The sequence below is a fragment of the Prionailurus viverrinus genome, chromosome F1, assembly GCF_022837055.1.
Source record: "Prionailurus viverrinus isolate Anna chromosome F1, UM_Priviv_1.0, whole genome shotgun sequence".
NCBI lineage: Eukaryota > Metazoa > Chordata > Mammalia > Carnivora > Felidae > Prionailurus > Prionailurus viverrinus.
Window position 1 is genome coordinate 26,812,273 of NC_062577.1, and position 19,384 is coordinate 26,831,656.

Genomic DNA, 19,384 nt, shown 5'->3' on the forward strand with positions numbered 1-19,384 from the left:
AAAGGGGACAAAGGCCTGAAGACTTCTGCTGCATCTTGAAGCAAGATGGCCATCTCAGGGAAAAGCACCCGGGTGGTCACTGGAATTGCAAAGTGAACTGGCCCCTTTCTTCCTGGCACATCATTTTTACTTGAAAGAACACCTGGAGACACACTGTGTGTGGTAGAGACTCGAGGATCTGCCAGACACATTATGGAAATGTCACTTCAAGGAACACATCTGAAAACAGGTGTTACCAATGATACAATTTGGACTTCTGAGCAAATACTAGAATTCTGGAAAATATGGATCTGCCACCCTGACCTTGACAGTCTCTCATCTGATGCGATTGGTGGGATATTAACAATTGTGATTTTTTTTTATATGGTTTGATGAAGTACATCTACTTTTAGAATGTCTACATAAGTCGGGGAACCATTCAAATGACATGTATGATATTTTAAAAGTCGCACATGGGACACCCGGGTGGCTCAGTCGGTTAAGCATCCAACTTCGGCTCAGGTCATGGTCTCACGGTCTGTGGGCGTGAGCCCCGCATCGGGCTATGTGCTGACAGCTCAGAGCCTGGAGCCTGTTGCAAATTCTGTCTCCCTCTCTCTCTGCCCCTCCCCTGTCTCCCTCTCTCTCTCTCTCTCTCTCTCTCTCTCTCTCTCTCTCTCTCAAATAAACATTAAAAAATTTAAAAGTCATGCATGACTAAAAGAATCATTCAAAGTGCAAGACCAAGGGATTTCAATGTAACACAGCATATAAGTCTCACTGATAAGGCTTCACATCGCACACTATGGGTCTAACCTTTAAGGCAAATTCACTTATCAAGTTTTACTGTTGAATCAAAAAAAAATATCCACAATTAACTGAAAAGGCTATTAAAATACTCCTCTCTGATTATGTATCTGTTTGAAGCCGGATTTTTTCCACACAGTTCAACCAAAACTACATAACATCACCGACCAAATTTTCAGAAGCACATTTGAGAATCCAGCCGTCTTCCGGAAATCCAAACATTAAAGAGATTTGTAAAACTGTGGGGTACCACCACTATTCTCATGGATGCTTTTGTTCCGTAAAATAGTTCTCATAAAAACACATCATGTTAGCAGTCATGGCTGTTGTCATTTTAAGTTGAATAAATACAATTTTGTTTTAATTTCAAATACGGTGAAATATTGATACACGTAATCCATAGAAACAAAAGCTCCTAGGAATTCTCAATTTTTCAGAGTATAGAGGGATCCTCAAGACCAAAAAACACGAAAACTGATCTAACTTGACAAGTCCATCAGCTCCATGAAAAAGACATTATTCCTTATTTTTGAAATGAAGTTAATGAGGACCCAAAGGTGAAATATCTAAGCCAATGTGATCGCTCAGCAAGGAGGTGCAGAACTAGAATTCCCACATAAAAGTACAAATTTTGTCTTCATTGTGTAAGAATATCCTTCCTTGAGTATTGTGGCCGTTATTCAGGAGGACATACTACACGAAGCAGCAGTGATCTACGTGTCTGGATAACCTCACAGTAATAACAAAACAAAAGTAAAGGCACTCTCTACTCTGGTCTGCATAGTGTCCCAGGTCCAATGCCACCCCATTCCTGCCACTTTGTTTCAAAGATGCAAGGGGGCGAATCCAGGATCAGTTTTCAAAATGAGATTTGGGGAGCGAGCACCCCCACAAAGAGGATTTCTCAGCCAACTGTGTGACACGGTAATCGGTTTCACTTAAAATGCAGTGGAATGAAATAATGATTAATTCTGTAGTTAGGCTGTGCAAAGAAAGTCCTCCCCTGTCGTTCAGTACGATACATCTAAGTGTTCCTCAGACATCCACAGGGCTGGTCCAAGCTGGATCGTGTCCTCTGGGAACCGGGTGACATAGTACTGTAGCCTCTCACAAACTACCAACCAGCTTTGCCTGGCTCCGGGGCAGATTTTACCGCATGTATGCCCGTAAGGCACCTGCTTGGTCATATGTGAATGCTCTTAACATACATCTTCCTGAGCCAGAATGCTTTCAGCATGGAGAAGGAGAAAAGCTAAACCAGTCACTGATGGTGAATAGCATGCAAATCTACTCTGATCTACTTTGGTATGAGCAACTTTAGATGAGGCGGGTGGCGGCAGGGAGAGGGAGATGTTTCCACTATCCAGATACATGCCTCAGTTCTTTCTGTGGCTAGGGAGAGATATAAACTTTTCCTAAGTCTAAGGGTTGAAACTCCAACTAAACTTTGCTGAGCTGGTACCCATATTGTGTGTGCATGTGCTTGAGAGAGTAAGGACACAGAGAGAGAGATTCTCTGAGTGTTTGACTATTGCTGACTGAGACGGTTAGCCCAAGAGAAACTTCATATGGGATATCCGTTTTCACGGTAGGAACATACAAGGCATTTGGAATAAACTCTGTTCCTACAGAAGACACAGCCATAAACCTTTCATTTGCAATGTAACCTGATCTGAATTGTCCAGGAGGTTTGGGGAAAGACTGCCAAAAAAAAAAAAAAAAAGAAAAAAAAAAGAAGAAGAAAGAGAAGAGAACACTCAACAAAAGACTAATAAAGGCCACTTGAAGGAATAAATTGAAATAACCCAAAAGGAATGGAACTCAAAGACAGTGAGGGTGAATCACTAATAACCTCTCACAGGGTCTCCAGCTCAGAGTGTGCACCCACCTGGGCCTGCGGTAGGACCCAACAATTCTCATTTGATTGGTCTGCACTGGGATTTTTAGAAAGCTCCCTAAGAGATTCTAATGAGCTTCCAGAAAACAGAACTGCCTGCTGAGGCCTTTGGTGATCCTTTCGGGCTGAGTGTTTTTTTGGGGTGCAGAATTTGCTGAATCGTGTTGAAGTAATTCTTCTCTGCAATGCAGATTGTTTGTGAAGTGACTCCTCTTAAGAATGAACGTTCCACACTGGATGTGTTGTTGGGTTGTTTAGCTCTGCTGATGATGAATGTTAAGGCAAGAATAAGGTGGCTGACACGGTATTTTCCAACTATGACAAGAAGGTATCTTAGAAGCCAGATGCAGGTTTTCAGAGAGAAGGCTGTGGCTTTTTCCCCACCTCTCCTGATTCCTGCCTTACAATTTAGGGTGAATATGGGGAGTTACTTCCCCAACTCTCTATCTCAAATCCCTTTCTCTTCCTGGTGCTGGAGGTGCTATGTGATCTCAGGCAAAGCATGAATCCTTTCCGAACCTTTCCCTCCCCTGTAAAGATCCAGTTTCTACCACGTAGGTTTGGTATGAAAATTAAGTGAGAAAACACAAGTGTACTACATCACACTTGTAAGTAGCCTCCGCTCTTTTTTCATTTTTTAAGTGGTCACTACTGAAAGACCTTCAGTACAATCTCATTCAGACTCACATTTGAGGATTTATGTTTCTAAAGTCTTTGTTTTATGGGCAAACATCTACCCTGCTGTGAACGGAAGGGCTCTTTGGACTTAAGAAATGATTCCATCCACAAAGGAGAGAGATGTCACAGGAAAGTGCAACTATCTGGTTATCAGCAACTAGAACAGAAAGTAGGCGACACGCTCCCGTCATTTTCTACTGGAGGAGACACACGCAGTGATTAATTTTCTTGCTTTTCAAATTTGGAAGCCACAAAGATCAACAAGTTAGACATGTAATTAACAACTCCGGCTAGTTAATGCGTTGCCGCAGGTGCTGTTGGTCTAGATAAAAAGGATTTGATCCTGTAAGCTCCCTACTTTCTGCCACTGAAATGAATGCTTCGTGGGTTTCACCATGAAAGAAAAGGATACCGGCATGGAGGAGGTTTGCAATAACAATTACTTTTAACTAACGGCGACAGAAGAAGTGACAAGTATGCTCTGTTGAACAGAGGCAGCCCCAGCCAAATGAAAAAGAGAAAAGGAAAAAAGCCCAGCGGCGCAATATAACTTCACCATGGGTTGAAATAAGACAATCAGAAACAAAGTTAAGCCTCCCACCCGGAGAGAGTGGTTACACTAGCAAATTTTTATTTGAGAGAAATAAAAATTGGGGGAATTGTGGGGGAGCCCTATTATCACCCTGGTCAGGGGACAAGGATAATACTAAGGCTACAGGTTTTTGTGTAATAGTGAAAGATGCTCCACGTATCACTTTAATCCACGATGTAACGGTGAAACGGACCCACGTGCAGCGGGGAGCTTCTTCCCGTGCTGAACCTTCCCCTCCGCACCGGGCTTTGTTCTGAGGCTTGTTAAAAGTTACAGCCCGGGGCCTCTTAGGGAAGCAGGAAATATTTAGGGCAGTGAAGTAGCAACTAATGTCGGTTTTCCCAACTACTGGAACAGGAGCCATGATTTACAAGGAGGACGCTGGGCTTGGTGGTCGGGGCAGTAAGTGGTTGGCCTTGTTATAAAATTCTGTCACGGGGCAAGATGCGGTGACACAGGTCAAAGGGCAGACATTTTTAGTTGTACGTTCTGGGGCTCTAACCTACAGCATGGTGACCACGGTCAATAATTCAGTACCATATACTTGGAAGTTGCTACAAATAGACCTTAAGCATTCTCACCACACACACAAAAGTGTGTGAGGCGATGTGTTCATTATCCTGATCTTAGTAATCATTCCACAATGTATATATCACATTGCCAAGTTGTCTCCTTTAAATATATACAATTACACTTATCAATTGTTCCTCAGTGAAGCTAACAGAATACTATCAACATGACTATACACATCACGGATGCGTTAAAGGTCAGCTCAGCGATGAAAAAAACGTGACGACACTGATTTAGGTTTTGTTGTAACGCAGGCTCTGGTGGAGAGGAAATGTGCCTTTGTCTTAGAAAGAAAAAAATTCATGAAGCTTATGGACAGAAGAGAGAAATATTCAGCCTAAGGAACAGGGAACATTAAACTATTATTTGCAGCCACTGGATGGTTCCTACCTTCCAACCTCACCTTGTAGACCCTTTAAAATCCCTAACGGTTAAACCTGCTCAGTGATGGCATCCAGGTATTTCCAAAACTTAACATTTCCATTTGGAAACGTTTTATATCCTAACTTCTATGCGAGATCTGAATGACACTTCCTTGCTACTTTGTCTTTCACTTCTCTGACTGGGATGTCAAAAGGAAAGAAACAACTAATGCCTTCCTTTTTACCTCCATTCTCTCATAAAGGCACTGACAATACATAACATTCACCGTTTCCTCCAGTGGTACAATAAATAATGGATGTTATCATTAGTGCCTTGTAATGAATACCAAGAACACTGGATTCCCCTACGACCGCCATGGCCCTACCTTCTACAACACCCAGGTGAGTAAACATCAAGAAAAAGGACAAAACCAAAGTCATTAAATTGACCTGTTTAAAAACTTGGAACCTTTCCTATTGCTCATGTCAACATTCTGGCCACAGAGTAAGAAAAAAAAAAAAAACAACATGTAAAAATACCTCCATAACCTAACGCTAAATGTAAATTCCAGAACAGAGGTCAGGCTCTCTGCAGCCAAGCATGAGAATTAACGCCTTGCACAAGAAACAGGTGACCTGTTTTGCATCTTACTTATAAGAAAATGCACCTTTTAAAACTGCTTACAGGAGAATTTTAATAGGTGACACTCTCTCACCCCTCTGGTTGTATTTTCCTATAGACAATAAAAAATGTGTTCAGTGAATGACTCCATCGTGGACTATACCTTGAGAACTCAAACTTATCAGCTACTGTTTGAACAGACTTAAGAGACGTTTTTCTTTCAATCCTTATTGATTCCATTTGTATTTCTGAATAAAAAAGGACATTTTTTATACTATAAAACTTTGTACATGAAGCAGTGAAGAATTAAGTTACTGTACTTTAGCCAAGTAAGCTCTAGTCCAAAAGTATTATTTTCTCTGTGTAAATATTGCACCAGGCTCTGGAGGAATGATATTTTTGTAAAAGTTGAGCTATTTGGGGACATAAGCCCTACCTTCATGCAAATGGTGGTAAATATAAATATCAGGCAAGATGATTCAGCATCCAAATGGCCTAAATGACACAGAATTGAGAGCAGGAAGCTACTTCTAGGACTGAACTCTTTAAGGACACAGAAGTTTGGGTACTTACAGAGAAAGTTGTGTTACTCAACTCTGAATCCCCAGGGTCAGAACACAATGCCTAGAATAGCAAAGTGCTAAAAAAAGAAAAAAATGTACATAGTAAACTACTGTAAATATAAAATAGTAACTCAATAAAATGAAGAGATCTGTGGGCTGAAGTATTTGAGGGGAGTTTCATAAAAAAGATACAGTTTGAGCTGGATCTCTCTTGAGGATGAACAGACTTAGGGTACAAGGCCTTGCCTGGCAAGGAGGCCCAGGACAGAGAAGGGAATAATGCAGAGAAAAGCACTTAAGGTTACAAATGGGCAAAAGGAAGGATGAAGGATGACACAGAGCCTTTGTGGGACACTGGAAAGAAACTATCCAGCCTGTGGTTAGGGTGTGAGCGGAAGAGCAGGGAGGGACAATGCTGGCTAGTGTGGGAAGGGCACTTAATATGGAGCACGGGAACAATCAAGATTTTGTCAAGAAAATAGGGATCAGAGTGCCTGGGTGGCTCGGTCAGTTAAGCCTCCAACTCTTGATTTTGGCTCAGGTCATGATCCTCAGTTCAAGCCCCGTGTCAGGCTCTGCACTGATAGTGATTCTCTCTCTGCCTCTCCCCCCCTCTCACTCTCTTGTGCGCGTGCTCTCTCTCAAAACAAATAAACTTAAGAAAATGGGGATCGATGAAGGCTTCTGTATTTGTAAGGATTCATTTCCAAGAATGAGCAGAGTTATATATTTCGAAAGGTGAAGAGGTCCGTCCAAAGAGCCACCAGTAAAATAAGTTGCAGAAATGAGACTATTCATTTAAAAGTTATTTCCAAAGGTAACACAGAGCCAGGCCTGGGGCTAAGAGCTGGGTCCGCACTCAGGAGCAAGTGTGCCCAAGGAAGTCTATATGAGGGGCCGTGGGAGCAAAGACGAAGGGAGCTACCCCAGCCTGAAGAAATCAGGATGCGCTTCTGGGAACCGGACGGTCAGACAAGCAAAGACAGACATCGAGGGAGAATCAGCATGACGCACGCATTTGTGGACGCATGTACATGCGTGTGTGCGTGCATATGTGTGTGCATGGGTACGTGTGTGTGTACCACCCCTGACAATTTGGGATTGCAGCAGTGAAACTAACCCTGCAGAGCAGGAGGGACTCAAACACCGCTCCCGATGCCTAGCCCCAGGGTCCCCAACAGGCAGCCTTGACCTCACTCACAGTGGAGTTCTATGGGCCCTTCTCTGAAGACACACAGAAAGAGAAGGTGGAGGTGAGCTTCCTGCCCTGCTCTGAACCTGGAAAGTACTTCGTAGCTGAATGTTTTAGAAGGCCTGGGCATGTGTGGAAAGGAATTAAAAATTAAGTAAAATAAGTAGGTTGTTTCTAAATTCTAACTTTGTGAACCTGAACCAGAAATGAACGTTTTTAAGGTGAAAGGACCTTAACGTTTTCCTTAAAGTGATGGTTAGAAAGATTTACTCAGGTGTATGAGCGGATTAAATTTCATTAACTTCCAAAAAATGTCTCCTCAAAGCTGCAGCTGTTTTAACACAATGTGGGGATGTTCCAATTCATTAGACCTGAGTATTGGATCAAAGCTTGCCCTTAGTTTGCAGAAGTCAGGAACTAGGGTGTGTGGTTAAAGCAGAACTGTCTTTATGACATATATGGATTATCAGTTTTCGACCAAATAAAACAAAGAAAAATACTCAACCCCCACACCGTACTGCCTTCAACCTGAAGGAATAGCCGCTGAAACCTCACACAAAGTTCAAGGCACCCTGGTTAGAATAAAGATGGAAAAAACAAAAAACAAAAAACCCTGCTACAATATAAGCTCCGTGGTGATAGGGACTTTTGTTCCTTTTCTTCACAGTTGCTTCCTAGGGACTTACAACCCAGCGAGTGCTCCAGAGAAATAAATACTTGTTGAATACATTAAAAATAAAATCCCTGATCTCAAGGAGTTTACCATCTGCTCATAATTAAATGTCTCTTACTGTTGAGGTCTGAAGGCCACGGGAGGCTATCCCTGTGAACAGATTTGTGCCACTGACGGACAAGAGCTGTTTCAGGTAGCACCCAGGAAAGGGCTTCCTATGCAAACATCCCCAAGGGTGAGAGAAATCAACAAAGCATGAGCCCAGAACCTACGTCCCTGAGGAGTCTTTCCTGGTACTCAAAGATTGGAGAGGAAAGGCTCTTCGTGTCCAAGGTCTCTTTATTTTGCCACGAAACGCAACATAACTCCTTTCAAGTGCCAGGATATGAAATCCTTGAGACTTTTGTTTGGCTCAGATGACAAAGTGTATCATGTTGGTCAGCCAGATTTTCTCTCCGCCTCTCTCCGCCAGGATAAGCCTGTGTCTTTAAGTGCTGGTGGGATATTCACTTGTCTGGTGAGTTGCCTTTATTTCGCCTCTTCTCCGTGGTGACTCCGGATGCCCTGAGCACTGACCCGCCCTGTCTATCATAGTGCACTTGTGGATACTATGATACCAGTGTGTGAGCTATCTTGGCAAGCATTCGGTTCAGATTCTAGGGACCAGAGACTTGCCAAAGCTAAGCGTTTACGAATTCTCAGACCCCCTTCCTGTAAAAGGGAATCCAATCTATTTTAATAACATGCATGCAATATCTCCACTCAGTCATCTGAAACCCTCCACTCAGTGTACAAGAATCACCAGATTTTATGTTAATAAATTGGCACAAGGAGCCTCCCTACTATTTTTAAACTTTTGATTGAAGGAGAATCTGAAACACAGCTGGATTCTCAGCGAATGCATGGACCAGAAAGATAAGTTGTTTCCTGAACCCTCAAGACTTTTTGGTATTATTTTCCTGCTAAATTGCATATTTCTGTCCTTCAGAGAAGTCTTGGAGGGATCTGATTTCCTTCTGTTCTATTGTGTTGGTGTGAACGCCTTTGCAATTGAAAAGGAGGCCTCTGAGGGTGGTAGGAACAGAGTCAGCAGAAGTTACACAAAGTGAGGTGTGTGGCTTTGTGACTGGTTAGAGCACCCGTGCTAATGAGGCCAAGGTCACAGGTTCAATCCCTGAAAAGGCAGTGACTTCAGTCAATTCGCTGCCAGAGCAATGCACCCCTAAACTACCAGATTTGCTAGAAATCCAAAGATGTGAAGTTGGGGATGTGGGTGGGAAAGGGGAGGCTGACAGAGAGGCTGACAATGTAAGTCCCCTGAGAGCGGACAGAAATCTCTAGTCCCAGAACTGGCTGCTCTCTGGGGACAAGAGGCCAGCACAGGCGGCCTCCCCCAGGGAACTGCTTGCTATAGACAACCAAGGAGCCGCCAGGCCAACCAGAAGAGGGCTCAAAGTCAGAATCTGGTCAAATACAACCAGGGTGCCCTGTTGTAGGCCTAGTTCCATGGAAACGATCACGACACACATATTCAAAGACTCCAGGCAAACCCAGAGAGGGGCTGTCTGTGAGAGGCGCAAGAAAATGAAAAATCAGTAACAGAGAGGAAATTCTTCGAAATCCCATAGGCCTTACACAGATCAGAGAAGCATGGCTGGAAGTGAGAAATGATTACCTCGCTCTACATCTGAGGTCTGAAAAAATAGGTGTGGGTGTGGCGATGGGGCGTGACTTCAGTTATCAATGACTCCAAGAACATAAAGAATATTTGTAATTATTGATTGCCTCCTTGGGGAAACAGAAATAAAGCGGCATTAAAATTGTAATGATTTTTTCCTTGTGTGGACAAGAAAAGGAAAGGGATAGTAACCTAAGGCAAAAGAGGTTAAGTCAAAAACACCAAAATAAAGGAGACGAGACGCCTGGCTGGATCAGTCAGTACAGCCTGTGGCTCTTGATCTTAGGGTTGCGAGTTCGAGCCTCTTACTTAAAAATAAGATCTTAAAAAAAACAGAAAACACTAAAATACAGTAGAAACCTTCTTTGCCGTTTAAGTTCTAAAACAGGCAACTTTGCTGCCTGGGTTCTCACCAGCTTGGAGTTCTTCTGAACACCAGCTCCTACCAAACTATAGCTCTGAGCCCTGGATCTTTCCAAAGAAATGTAAGACATGTCTTAGTGTTTTGTTAAAGAACTTTCTGACAGGGAGTGTGCAATCTGCTTGTGCTACACAAATACCATCCGGGGGCCTCCTAAATTTTATTTATTTTATTTCCAAATCTAACCAATTTAACTTTGCACACAGCAAAGTTCTGAACAACGACTGCGTTGAAGAAAAACAAAAGGGGTTATACTCTGATGCTGTCGGACCAGAGAGAAGAGAAACAAACTATTTATATGTAGGTATAAAGACTTAGGTAACAAACTCCTCTTAGCTCCAGCATAATATGTTTAAATATTCCAAACCCACAAAAGGACCAAAGCCTTGTGTTCTTTTTTATGTTTTATTATGTAATAATTGATACATTAAAAAAAAAAATAGATAGCGTTCATGCAAATTCAAAGGCACTGTAATAAAAATATCTCTGGGGGCGCCTGGGTGGCGCAGTCGGTTAAGCGTCCGACTTCAGCCAGGTCACGATCTCGCGGTCCGTGAGTTCGAGCCCCGCGTCGGGCTCTGGGCTGATGGCTCAGAGCCTGGAGCCTGTTTCCGATTCTGTGTCTCCCTCTCTCAGACCCTCGCCCGTTCATGCTCTGTCTCTCTCTGCCCCAAAAATAAATAAACGTTGAAAAAAAAATTAAAAAAAAAAAACCTCTCTGAACCCTGAACAACCTAAGATATAGATCAAAGATAGCTCCATCAATTTATTTGCTCAACTTTTAGAAACATTAGTTTGTCGAACTACCTATTAGGGGAAGGGGAAGCAAAAGAGGTAATAAAAAGCATTCACTCTAGAGAAAGTGTGCAGGGAGGAGCAACACAGGTCGACTCAGGCCAAAGGGAGTAAGGGAAGGAAGATCACACTTGGAAAAGGAAATCGTGGCTCAGACTGTGAAGAGCACAGAGCCTGGCCCTTTAGAAGACACTCAATACTAGGGGCGCCTGGGTGGCGCAGTCGGTTAAGCGTCCGACTTCAGCCAGGTCACGATCTCGCGGTCCGTGAGTTCGAGCCCCGCGTCGGGCTCTGGGCTGATGGCTCAGAGCCTGGAGCCTGTTTCCGATTCTGTGTCTCCCTCTCTCTCTGCCCCTCCCCCATTCATGCTCTGTCTCTCTCTGTCTCAAAAATAAATAAACGTTAAAAAAAATTAAAAAAAAAAAAAAGAAGACACTCAATAAACATCCGACCAAAAATATGTGAAATTCAAGGAAGCCATTTCACCTCTCGAACGCTCAGTTTTTTCCTACCTGCAGTGGAAGCCATCCTTGGGAGGATCAAAAGAAGAATGTATCTGGAAATGCTTTATGAGCTGCAAAGAACAGCATGACTTTAAGGAATGTCGTTTTATGGGATCTTCAGATAGTTTTTATTGAGAGGATTTTGTGCAATTGCTTTTGGGGAAGGAAAGGAATCAGATGCCGGTTTTAACTCGCCAGGGTTTGAATTTCACTTCAGCATATCCTGCTGCTGTTCTGTCCCTTTCATGTCAAATCATTTCCAAGCGTACAGGTTGGTCCCAGAGCCCCTAGAAGCTATAACAGGAATTATGCTCCCGCATATGAAAAATACGCGTGTGATGGCACTTGCCACATCTGAAATCATGCAACACTTGAAGGGCAGACAGGAGCAATGACAGGCTTGCTATGCAGAAAATTCTGTTTGTCTCCCTATCTCTTCTCAAATATTTGCTTCATCTCATGGTAAAAGACTATTAAAGCGTCTAAGCACTTTTAGAAAAAGCTCTTTAAAAAAAAAAAAGTTTACCTGTGTAGGTTCATTATATCATTTCCATTAGGTTTAGATTTTGAGAACCAGTGAAATCCATGATTACTCCGGGGGACCTGGGGCTCAGAACTGCCGTTCTTAGCTCTGGGTGATTGTGCCATCTGAAGGATGGCTCTGCTGGTCAACGATTTCCAGTTATTTCCTCCCTGGTGTCCCACCCCACCCCCCCAACCCCACCGTGATAAAAATGTCCCTGACGCCACAATATTTTATCATGCTGTGTAACAGCCAGCACAAGTGAGAGTGCCAGGCGGACTGTGACAGCTTACTCTGCTCTAGCCTAGCGCAATACTAGGAGCATGACTTCTCCTGTTCCTTCTAAGTTCACAGGCAGGCGTTCGTGGAAACATTGTAAACATACAGGAACCTGGTTGTTCAAAGACATTAAGTAATTCGCCTAAAGACAAAACATCAGGACGGGGGAAACCAGAACTCAAACCAAGCCAGTCTGGCACCAAAGTTTCTGCCTTGTTGGCTCTAAATAAATGAAAAACTTGAAATACTGTAATGTTGAAAGTGACAGCATAGCGTCTCCTTACCTGACATACAGATGGCTGGATTTGGTTTTATTTCATGTAACTTCTTAGAGGAAATCTGTTATCTGTATAGTTTAATCTTACTACCTATTTTTTTTTTTTTTAAAAAAAAACAACAACACTGGAGCAAAAGAGGAATTCTCTTTTAGAGCATGTGTCTATTTTTCATTCAGAAAGCAAGATAATTTGAGAACATCTGAAGTCATTTCTCCCCTTAGAGACCCTGTAATTCTCAGAGAATGTTCTCGGGGTGCCTGGGTGGCTCAGTCAGTTAAGCGTCTGACTTCGGCTCAGGTCATGATCTCATGGTTTCTGAGTTTAAGCTCCGCATTGGGCTGTGTGCTGACAGCTCAAAGCCTGGAGCCTGCTTCAAATTCTGTGTCTCCCTCTCTCTCTGCACATTCTCTCTCTCTCTCTCTCTCTCTCTCTCTCTCTCAAAAATAAATAAACATTAAAAATATATATACATATATATATATATATATATACATATATACATATATGTATGTGTATATTCTCAGAGAATGTTCTCAGAATCAACAGGATCACAGGAGCCCCCCGGAATGACTCCCCCTTCAGATGCACAGCTTCAGGGGCTCGGCCCCAGGGTTCTCTCAGAGAACCTAATCGTGTCTTAAGAAGGCAGCCTCAAGAGTTCTTGGCTCTTAATACTGATTAAAATCAACTCACTATTACTTTGACAGTCTGGTAAAACAATGGGTTAGGCAGGACGAACAGTGCTATGCAATAAAACCGTGAAGACACTTCCATCTCTACATCTGCCGAAACAGGACCTCTCGGTCACTGTTTTGCCCATGCAAGCATTTTAATTTTTAAAACCACTCTGAGTAAGCCAGGCATGACATAAATTCCCTGAAATGGGGTTCTAACAGCTTTACTGCAAGGAAGCTAAGTGGGCCTTCCTACTTTTCCTCATACTCAGAACGAACTGACAAAAAAGGCAACATTCTCACCCTTAAATGACCCAGGAACCAAGAAAATCAAAGATCAAGAGGGAGACCTCTTCCCACCTGAGGAACTGCAAAGAATGAATATTCAGATAGAACTGCGTTAGGGCAGATTTTTTTCTTTTTTGAGAAAAATAATATAAAGTGTTAAAATATGTCCTTGAATACCAAGTATGAAATATGACATAAAAATATCTGCCATAAACCGGGGGCCAATGGCCAAAATAAGTGTGTGTGTGTGTGTGTGTGTGTGTGTGTGTGTGTGTGTACATAAAATGTACCTAAGAGGTGTGATAGGGACAGCTCCCAAATGGGAAACATTTATATTTTTAGGAGCTGCCTTCTATCAGCTGAGGCAAGATACGCATCCCAAGTATCACCCACCAAACTGAGAAAATGTGATACAAGTTTAAAATTCACAGAAACATGGGGCGCCTGGGTGGCGCAGTCGGTTAAGCGTCCGACTTCAGCCAGGTCACGATCTCGCGGTCCGTGAGTTCGAGCCCCGCGTCAGGCTCTGGGCTGATGGCTCAGAGCCTGGAGCCTGTTTCCGATTCTGTGTCTCCCTCTCTCTCTGCCCCTCCCCCGTTCATGCTCTGTCTCTCTCTGTCCCAAAAATAAATAAACGTTGAAAAAAAAAAAAATTAAAAAAAAAAAAATTCACAGAAACAAATCTTTGAATTGGGCCAACACCAAGAAAAATCCCATTCGACTGTGGCCTGAGAAACTTCCCTTTACTTTTTCAATTTCTAGAACAAACTTATTCCTGCAGAAATCACTTATTTTCCTTCAACATAAGTGAAACCCGAATACAGCCTCCGGGGGCTCACTCATGTCAAGCAATATTGTTTATGCTAAACTTCTAGCACAAGCAAGGATGAGGAGTAGTTGTGTTTCTTGTCCCGAGGGGAGGGGGGGGGGCGCGGGGTGCAGAAGTAGCAGATTTTGCCCTGTATGTTTCAATAGTTGAGAATTCTGCTCCTACTCCCTTGAGGTACTGCAGAGACATATATGTGTTCCCTCTACTACAGCCGGACGGACGGAGCTGTTCCTCCACATAATCAAATAGTTGACAGCGGAAATGATGCTGAATCCGTGAGAATGCTCTAACCACGAATTCTAAACTAATTGAACTGAACAGAAATCAGAGTGGAACTCCAATTTCATAGGGATCAAGGTATCATCATTTCTTGTGTGTTACTTTAGTTGATTTCAAATGACTCCTTAGAGAGAAGAAATGAACTGTGGGTGTTGACAGAAGTTCACCAAAGCCAGAGAAGTGTGGCCGGAGTGGGGAATGGGGGCAGATGCAGTGGTACCGCCCCCAATGCAGGAGGCAGCCCTGGTCAGGGGTCAGGGGTCAGGGGTCGAAAGGCAACAGTTAATGACACTCACAAACGCTATTCAGAAAAAGGAAAAACAAAGCACACGCTCTGTCGCATAGGGCGGGGTGATGTGTGGAGCTGCATCTGACCATACATTAATGTTCTAAGGTTGGGGGTGTGGATAGTAGATACAGTTAGGACACTCACAGCTCAAGGGAAGCATCTCTCAGCTCTGCTTCTCCCGCTCCAAACCCAGAGGGATTTGATCTTTAATTCATTGGAGGAGTGCACCGGTAACTACGACCTGTGTACCTACTATGTGCCTGGCACTGTGATCTTCTCTCACAGGATGGACTCCAGGAATCACCAGGATCCCTGATGGAGGAAGCACCTTCTGTGCTGGGTGACCCCGCTTTGCTCCTGCCACTCCAGACACCCACACTGCTTCAGACTCCGAGCCACAGCGAGGCTCAGAAGATCAAGGGACCAGTCACAGCAGCCTTTTTAACTTTGGGAAAACCCAATGCTCACTTCACTCAAACGTTGCAAAGTGGTGCCATGACCCTTTAGCTCTTGACTCACCAATTCAAAGAGCCACATCACATACAGCCCTTAAGCTGCCCACGGCATGATTCTGCGTCTAGTGCCTTTCCAGGTCCCCCCAAGCGGAAGACAGTTCTGGCAGGGAGTCTGGGCAAGATTACTATAATATTTAGCCTTTGTCCCTTCTTTTGCTATGTCTTATCGTAGAATAAGGCACACAAGTCTGGGAGACTGGGGACTCCAGTGTATGTTGGACTTGAGACCTGTATTCAAAAGGTACCTGCAGGACCCCAGGTCAGCATAATCTAACCCAAGAACCTCCATTTCAAAGATGAAGAAACTGAGGTTCAAAGAAAGTAAAGCAGGATCCATTCTTCAGAGACAAGTGGAAGGTTGGGTACAAACTTACTTCAACGCCATGCTTCCTGTCTCTGGAATTTTACTGAGCACCTAACTAGTAGCAAATGGGCAGAACTGAAGAGAGCAGACTTCATTCCCCTAGCTAGAGGTGAGACTACGTGTACACAACCACGCTACCTCTCTGAGGATTAGTTTTCTCATCTGTAAAAGGGAGACAATGTGTTGGACTGGTGATTTCTCATGTACCTTTCACGTCTGAAACTGTCACAGGGCTTGAGATAGAATTATGTGTCGCGGTGTATGAATACGTATGTATGTGTACATACGTGAGTATATGTATACACGACATGCTACAATTAAATATCATTTCCAACCACACATTTTGCCTAATGCCCTCAGAGGCCATGTTTTCAAAATCCCAAACCAAGGTCAGGCACGTCCCATCAGTGCAGCCCTTCAGAATCTCGGGGCGTGCTCAGCACCCCCTCTGGCTTCTCTCCAAACACAAGCGTTGAGTGAGAAGGAAGAGGAGAGGCCGCGTACTGTACAAGAAATGTTAAGTGTCATTACGTTCCCGGGAGGAAACGGCCAAGTGTGCGGCAGGGCTGGGCTGTGGGGGACAGAACACACCGCAGGAAGCACACGTTAAAGGGGACAGACTGGCTGCTCGAACTCGCGGCCGGGCCGGCAATGCACCAAGAGCGCTGCGCGTGCCCGTGTTTGGAACAAGCCTGGCTCCGAGCCCACGTCTGAGGCCAGGACCCTGCACTCCCGCGCGCGCAACTCGGAAAAATGGGCCGTGCCGGGGGCGCGCGGCGGGCGCTTTGGCGGCTCGGTCCCAGCGCACGTGGCACGGCCGGCGCGGGCTGAAAGCGCGGCCGCCGCCCCAGCCGCCGGCGCTAGGACCCGGCGCGCCGCGCGCACTTCCTCCCGCCGCGGTCCGAGCCGCCGCCGCGGCGCCCCCGCCGCCCGCCCGGCCGCCCGCGCCGCCGCCCTACCTGGCGAAGCAGTACTCGCAGTGGTTGCCCCGCTCGTTGACCGTGAGCACGTAAGCGTAGGCCGGGCAGGAGAAGAGCAAGTCCCCCACGTGGAAGGGCCGCAGGGCCCGCAGCCCCCGGCCCTTGCCGGGGCTGCAGAAGCGCTCCAGGCCGCCGTCGCCCGCGGCCCTCATGCCGGCTGCGGGGCGGGGCTGGCGGGGCCGGCGCGGGGGGCACCCGGAGCGGCGGCTCCCCGCGAGCTGTTATTGGAGAAGCGTCACCCAGAGCCGCGGGGGGGTGGGGGGGCGGGGAGGGAAGCCGCCGGAGACGCGGCGGCGGCCACCGCTCCCCGGAAGGGACGCCGGCCCCGCCCGGCCCTCGCGCGCCCCCGGTGGGGGAGGAGGGGGACCGGACCGGCGGCCCCGCCCCGCTCGCCGGACCCTCGGCGGCCGCCCGGCACGCGCTCGGGACGCTTCCGGTGTGGCGGCGACCCGCGCCGCAGCCCGGGCGGCTCCTGGAAGCGGGGCGCGAGGCGTGTGCGTCTCCGCGGGCAGAGCGGACGCCGTCCCCTCTCCCGTGGGCGGTTGGGGTCGCCGCGGGCGGCGAGGTCCCAAGGCCTCCTCGGACAGTCAGCCTGGCCCACACGGTGACCAGCCCTTGGCATAAAGAAGGGGACAAAGGTGTTTTCTCAACCTTACGTAGTCTGTCCTTGTCAGAGACCCTGTAAGGAGTGATCCGGGAACACCGAAGAGAAACCACCGAGGAAGAGTGTGACTTGCTGAGGGCTAAAGGGTGCTCGCCCAAGGTTAAAGGCTTTTAAACCTCGTGAGGCTCTGAACCTTCCAGGGAGTCTCTTGAGTGTTCAGTGTGAACGTTTGCCCCTCTAGTGGAAGTTAATTACAGGAACAGGAGAGGCAATGCGCGGGTCAGCAGGGCTCACTGAGTCTCTGCATTCAAGACTTTCTCTTTGCAGAGAAAGCAGGAGATAACCTTGCCTTCAAGGAACTTAGACTCTTTTGGGGTCCAAAAGCCATGCTGTGGCCAGAACACTAGGCTAGAATTTGCAGCGGTTTTAATCGCTTCGACCACTCACTGTCATCTTAGAAAAGTCGGTTTGAGGGGCGCCTGGGTGGCGCAGTCGGTTAAGCGTCCGACTTCAGCCAGGTCACGATCTCGCGGTCCGTGAGTTCGAGCCCCGCGTCAGGCTCTGGGCTGATGGCTCAGAGCCTGGAGCCTGTTTCCGATTCTGTGTCTCCCTCTCTCTCTGCCCCTCCCCCGTTCATGCTCTGTCTCTCTCTGTCCCAAAAATAAATACACGTTGAAAAAAAATTAAAAAAAAAAAAAAAAGAAAGAAAAGTCGGTTTGGTTACGAATCCCAGAGAGGATTTGAAACATGCAAAGCTCATTGAACAGTACTTGGCACCTAAGTCCTATACACGTGCATGCTATTGGTATTACTCCTATGACAAGGGAGGATATAGTCTGTGTTCCACAAAGAGTTAAGGAAGGACTGAAATTGACGAGGAAGGACTGAAATTGACGTGCATGCGGTAAAAACTCTTGAAAGTGCTAAGGGAGAATTTAGCAGAAAACACTAATACTAAAAACTCAAGTTTGATCTCAAATTATGTTACATGTGTGAGTTCAGGATTAGTTTAGCAAAGGGAAAGATAAATACGATTTGGAATATGCCATAAGATCAAGAGAATTTTTAACCCCTCAATAAAATTCCTAAAAAAAGGAATAAGCCTCTAGTCCCCCTGTAAAGAAAAATACATTATGGACACTATTTCATTTATGCATTTGAAGAAGCATTCACTGAGTAGCCACCAGGATAGAAAGATGGACAAAATGTAGGCCTGAGTCTTTGCACTTGACACATTCACAACCCAATGACAATTACTGTTAGTATAATGGGCCAATTGTGCTAAGTGCCTCAAACACATTATCACACTTATTCCGTAACTGCAACAGCCCAATGAGTTAGGCATTAAGTCCCCCCTTTCCACAATTAGGAAACTAAGAATCATTTCCAAGGCCACACAGTAAGTGGCAGAATTTGGTTTCAAACTCAAGTAAGTCCGTATGTGAGACCCATGCTCTTAACCCAAATGTCCTTCTGCATACAAATATAGCTCACCAAGGAGTCTTGTTATGGCGGCTTGTGCTCAGTTTCCTGTGAGAACACAAGCAGTGAGTGACAAGCTCAGCCTGAGAAATGGGGGTTGACTCAGGGCCTGGGCCACATGCAAGGAACGCTTGAGCCTAAAAGGATGAATGAAACTTTACTAGCAAAGGAGCAGAGACGTTTTCTGGGCAGAGAGAAATGCACACAAGGACAGAGGGACTTGAAAGAACAGAATGTGTGTTGGGGCCCTGGGAGTGGTTCTGGGTGGAACACAAGTTCCCAAGGAGAAGCCAGGAGGGGAAACAGGAACAGGGGAAGGATGTCTTCTCGAGAGGTGAGTTTTGTTGACGTGCTGTGGAAAACGCAGAAAAATGTTTAAGCAGAGGGGTGCCAAGATCAGTCCAGCATTTAGACTGAGTTTTACTGGCACCTTGCAGATACGCTTTGAGAGGAGAGGACTAAACATAGGTCCACCATTTAAGGGAGCATTGATAGTATTTTAAACAGTTTTATTTTTTTAAGTTTATTTATTCTGAAGGAGAGAACATGTGCAGCAGGGGCAGAGAGAGAGGGAGAATCCCAGGCAAGCTGTGCACTGTCAGCACAGAGCCGGACGAAGGGCTCGAACTCACAAACCATGAGATCATAACCAAGTGGAAACCAAGAGT

General features: G+C 45.5%; 1 protein-coding gene across 1 annotated transcript in view; it reads right to left on the reverse strand.

Moving 5' to 3' along the window:
• SMYD2 (SET and MYND domain containing 2) overlaps positions 1-16,899 on the reverse strand; it is a 51,173-nt gene extending 34,274 nt beyond the window's left edge. The window contains exon 1 of the mRNA XM_047841379.1: positions 16,610-16,899. Coding sequence (XP_047697335.1) covers positions 16,610-16,782 — 173 coding nt within the window. The 5' untranslated portion in view covers positions 16,783-16,899. The remainder of the gene's footprint in view (positions 1-16,609) is intronic.
• Positions 16,900-19,384: the final 2,485 nt, after the last annotated feature.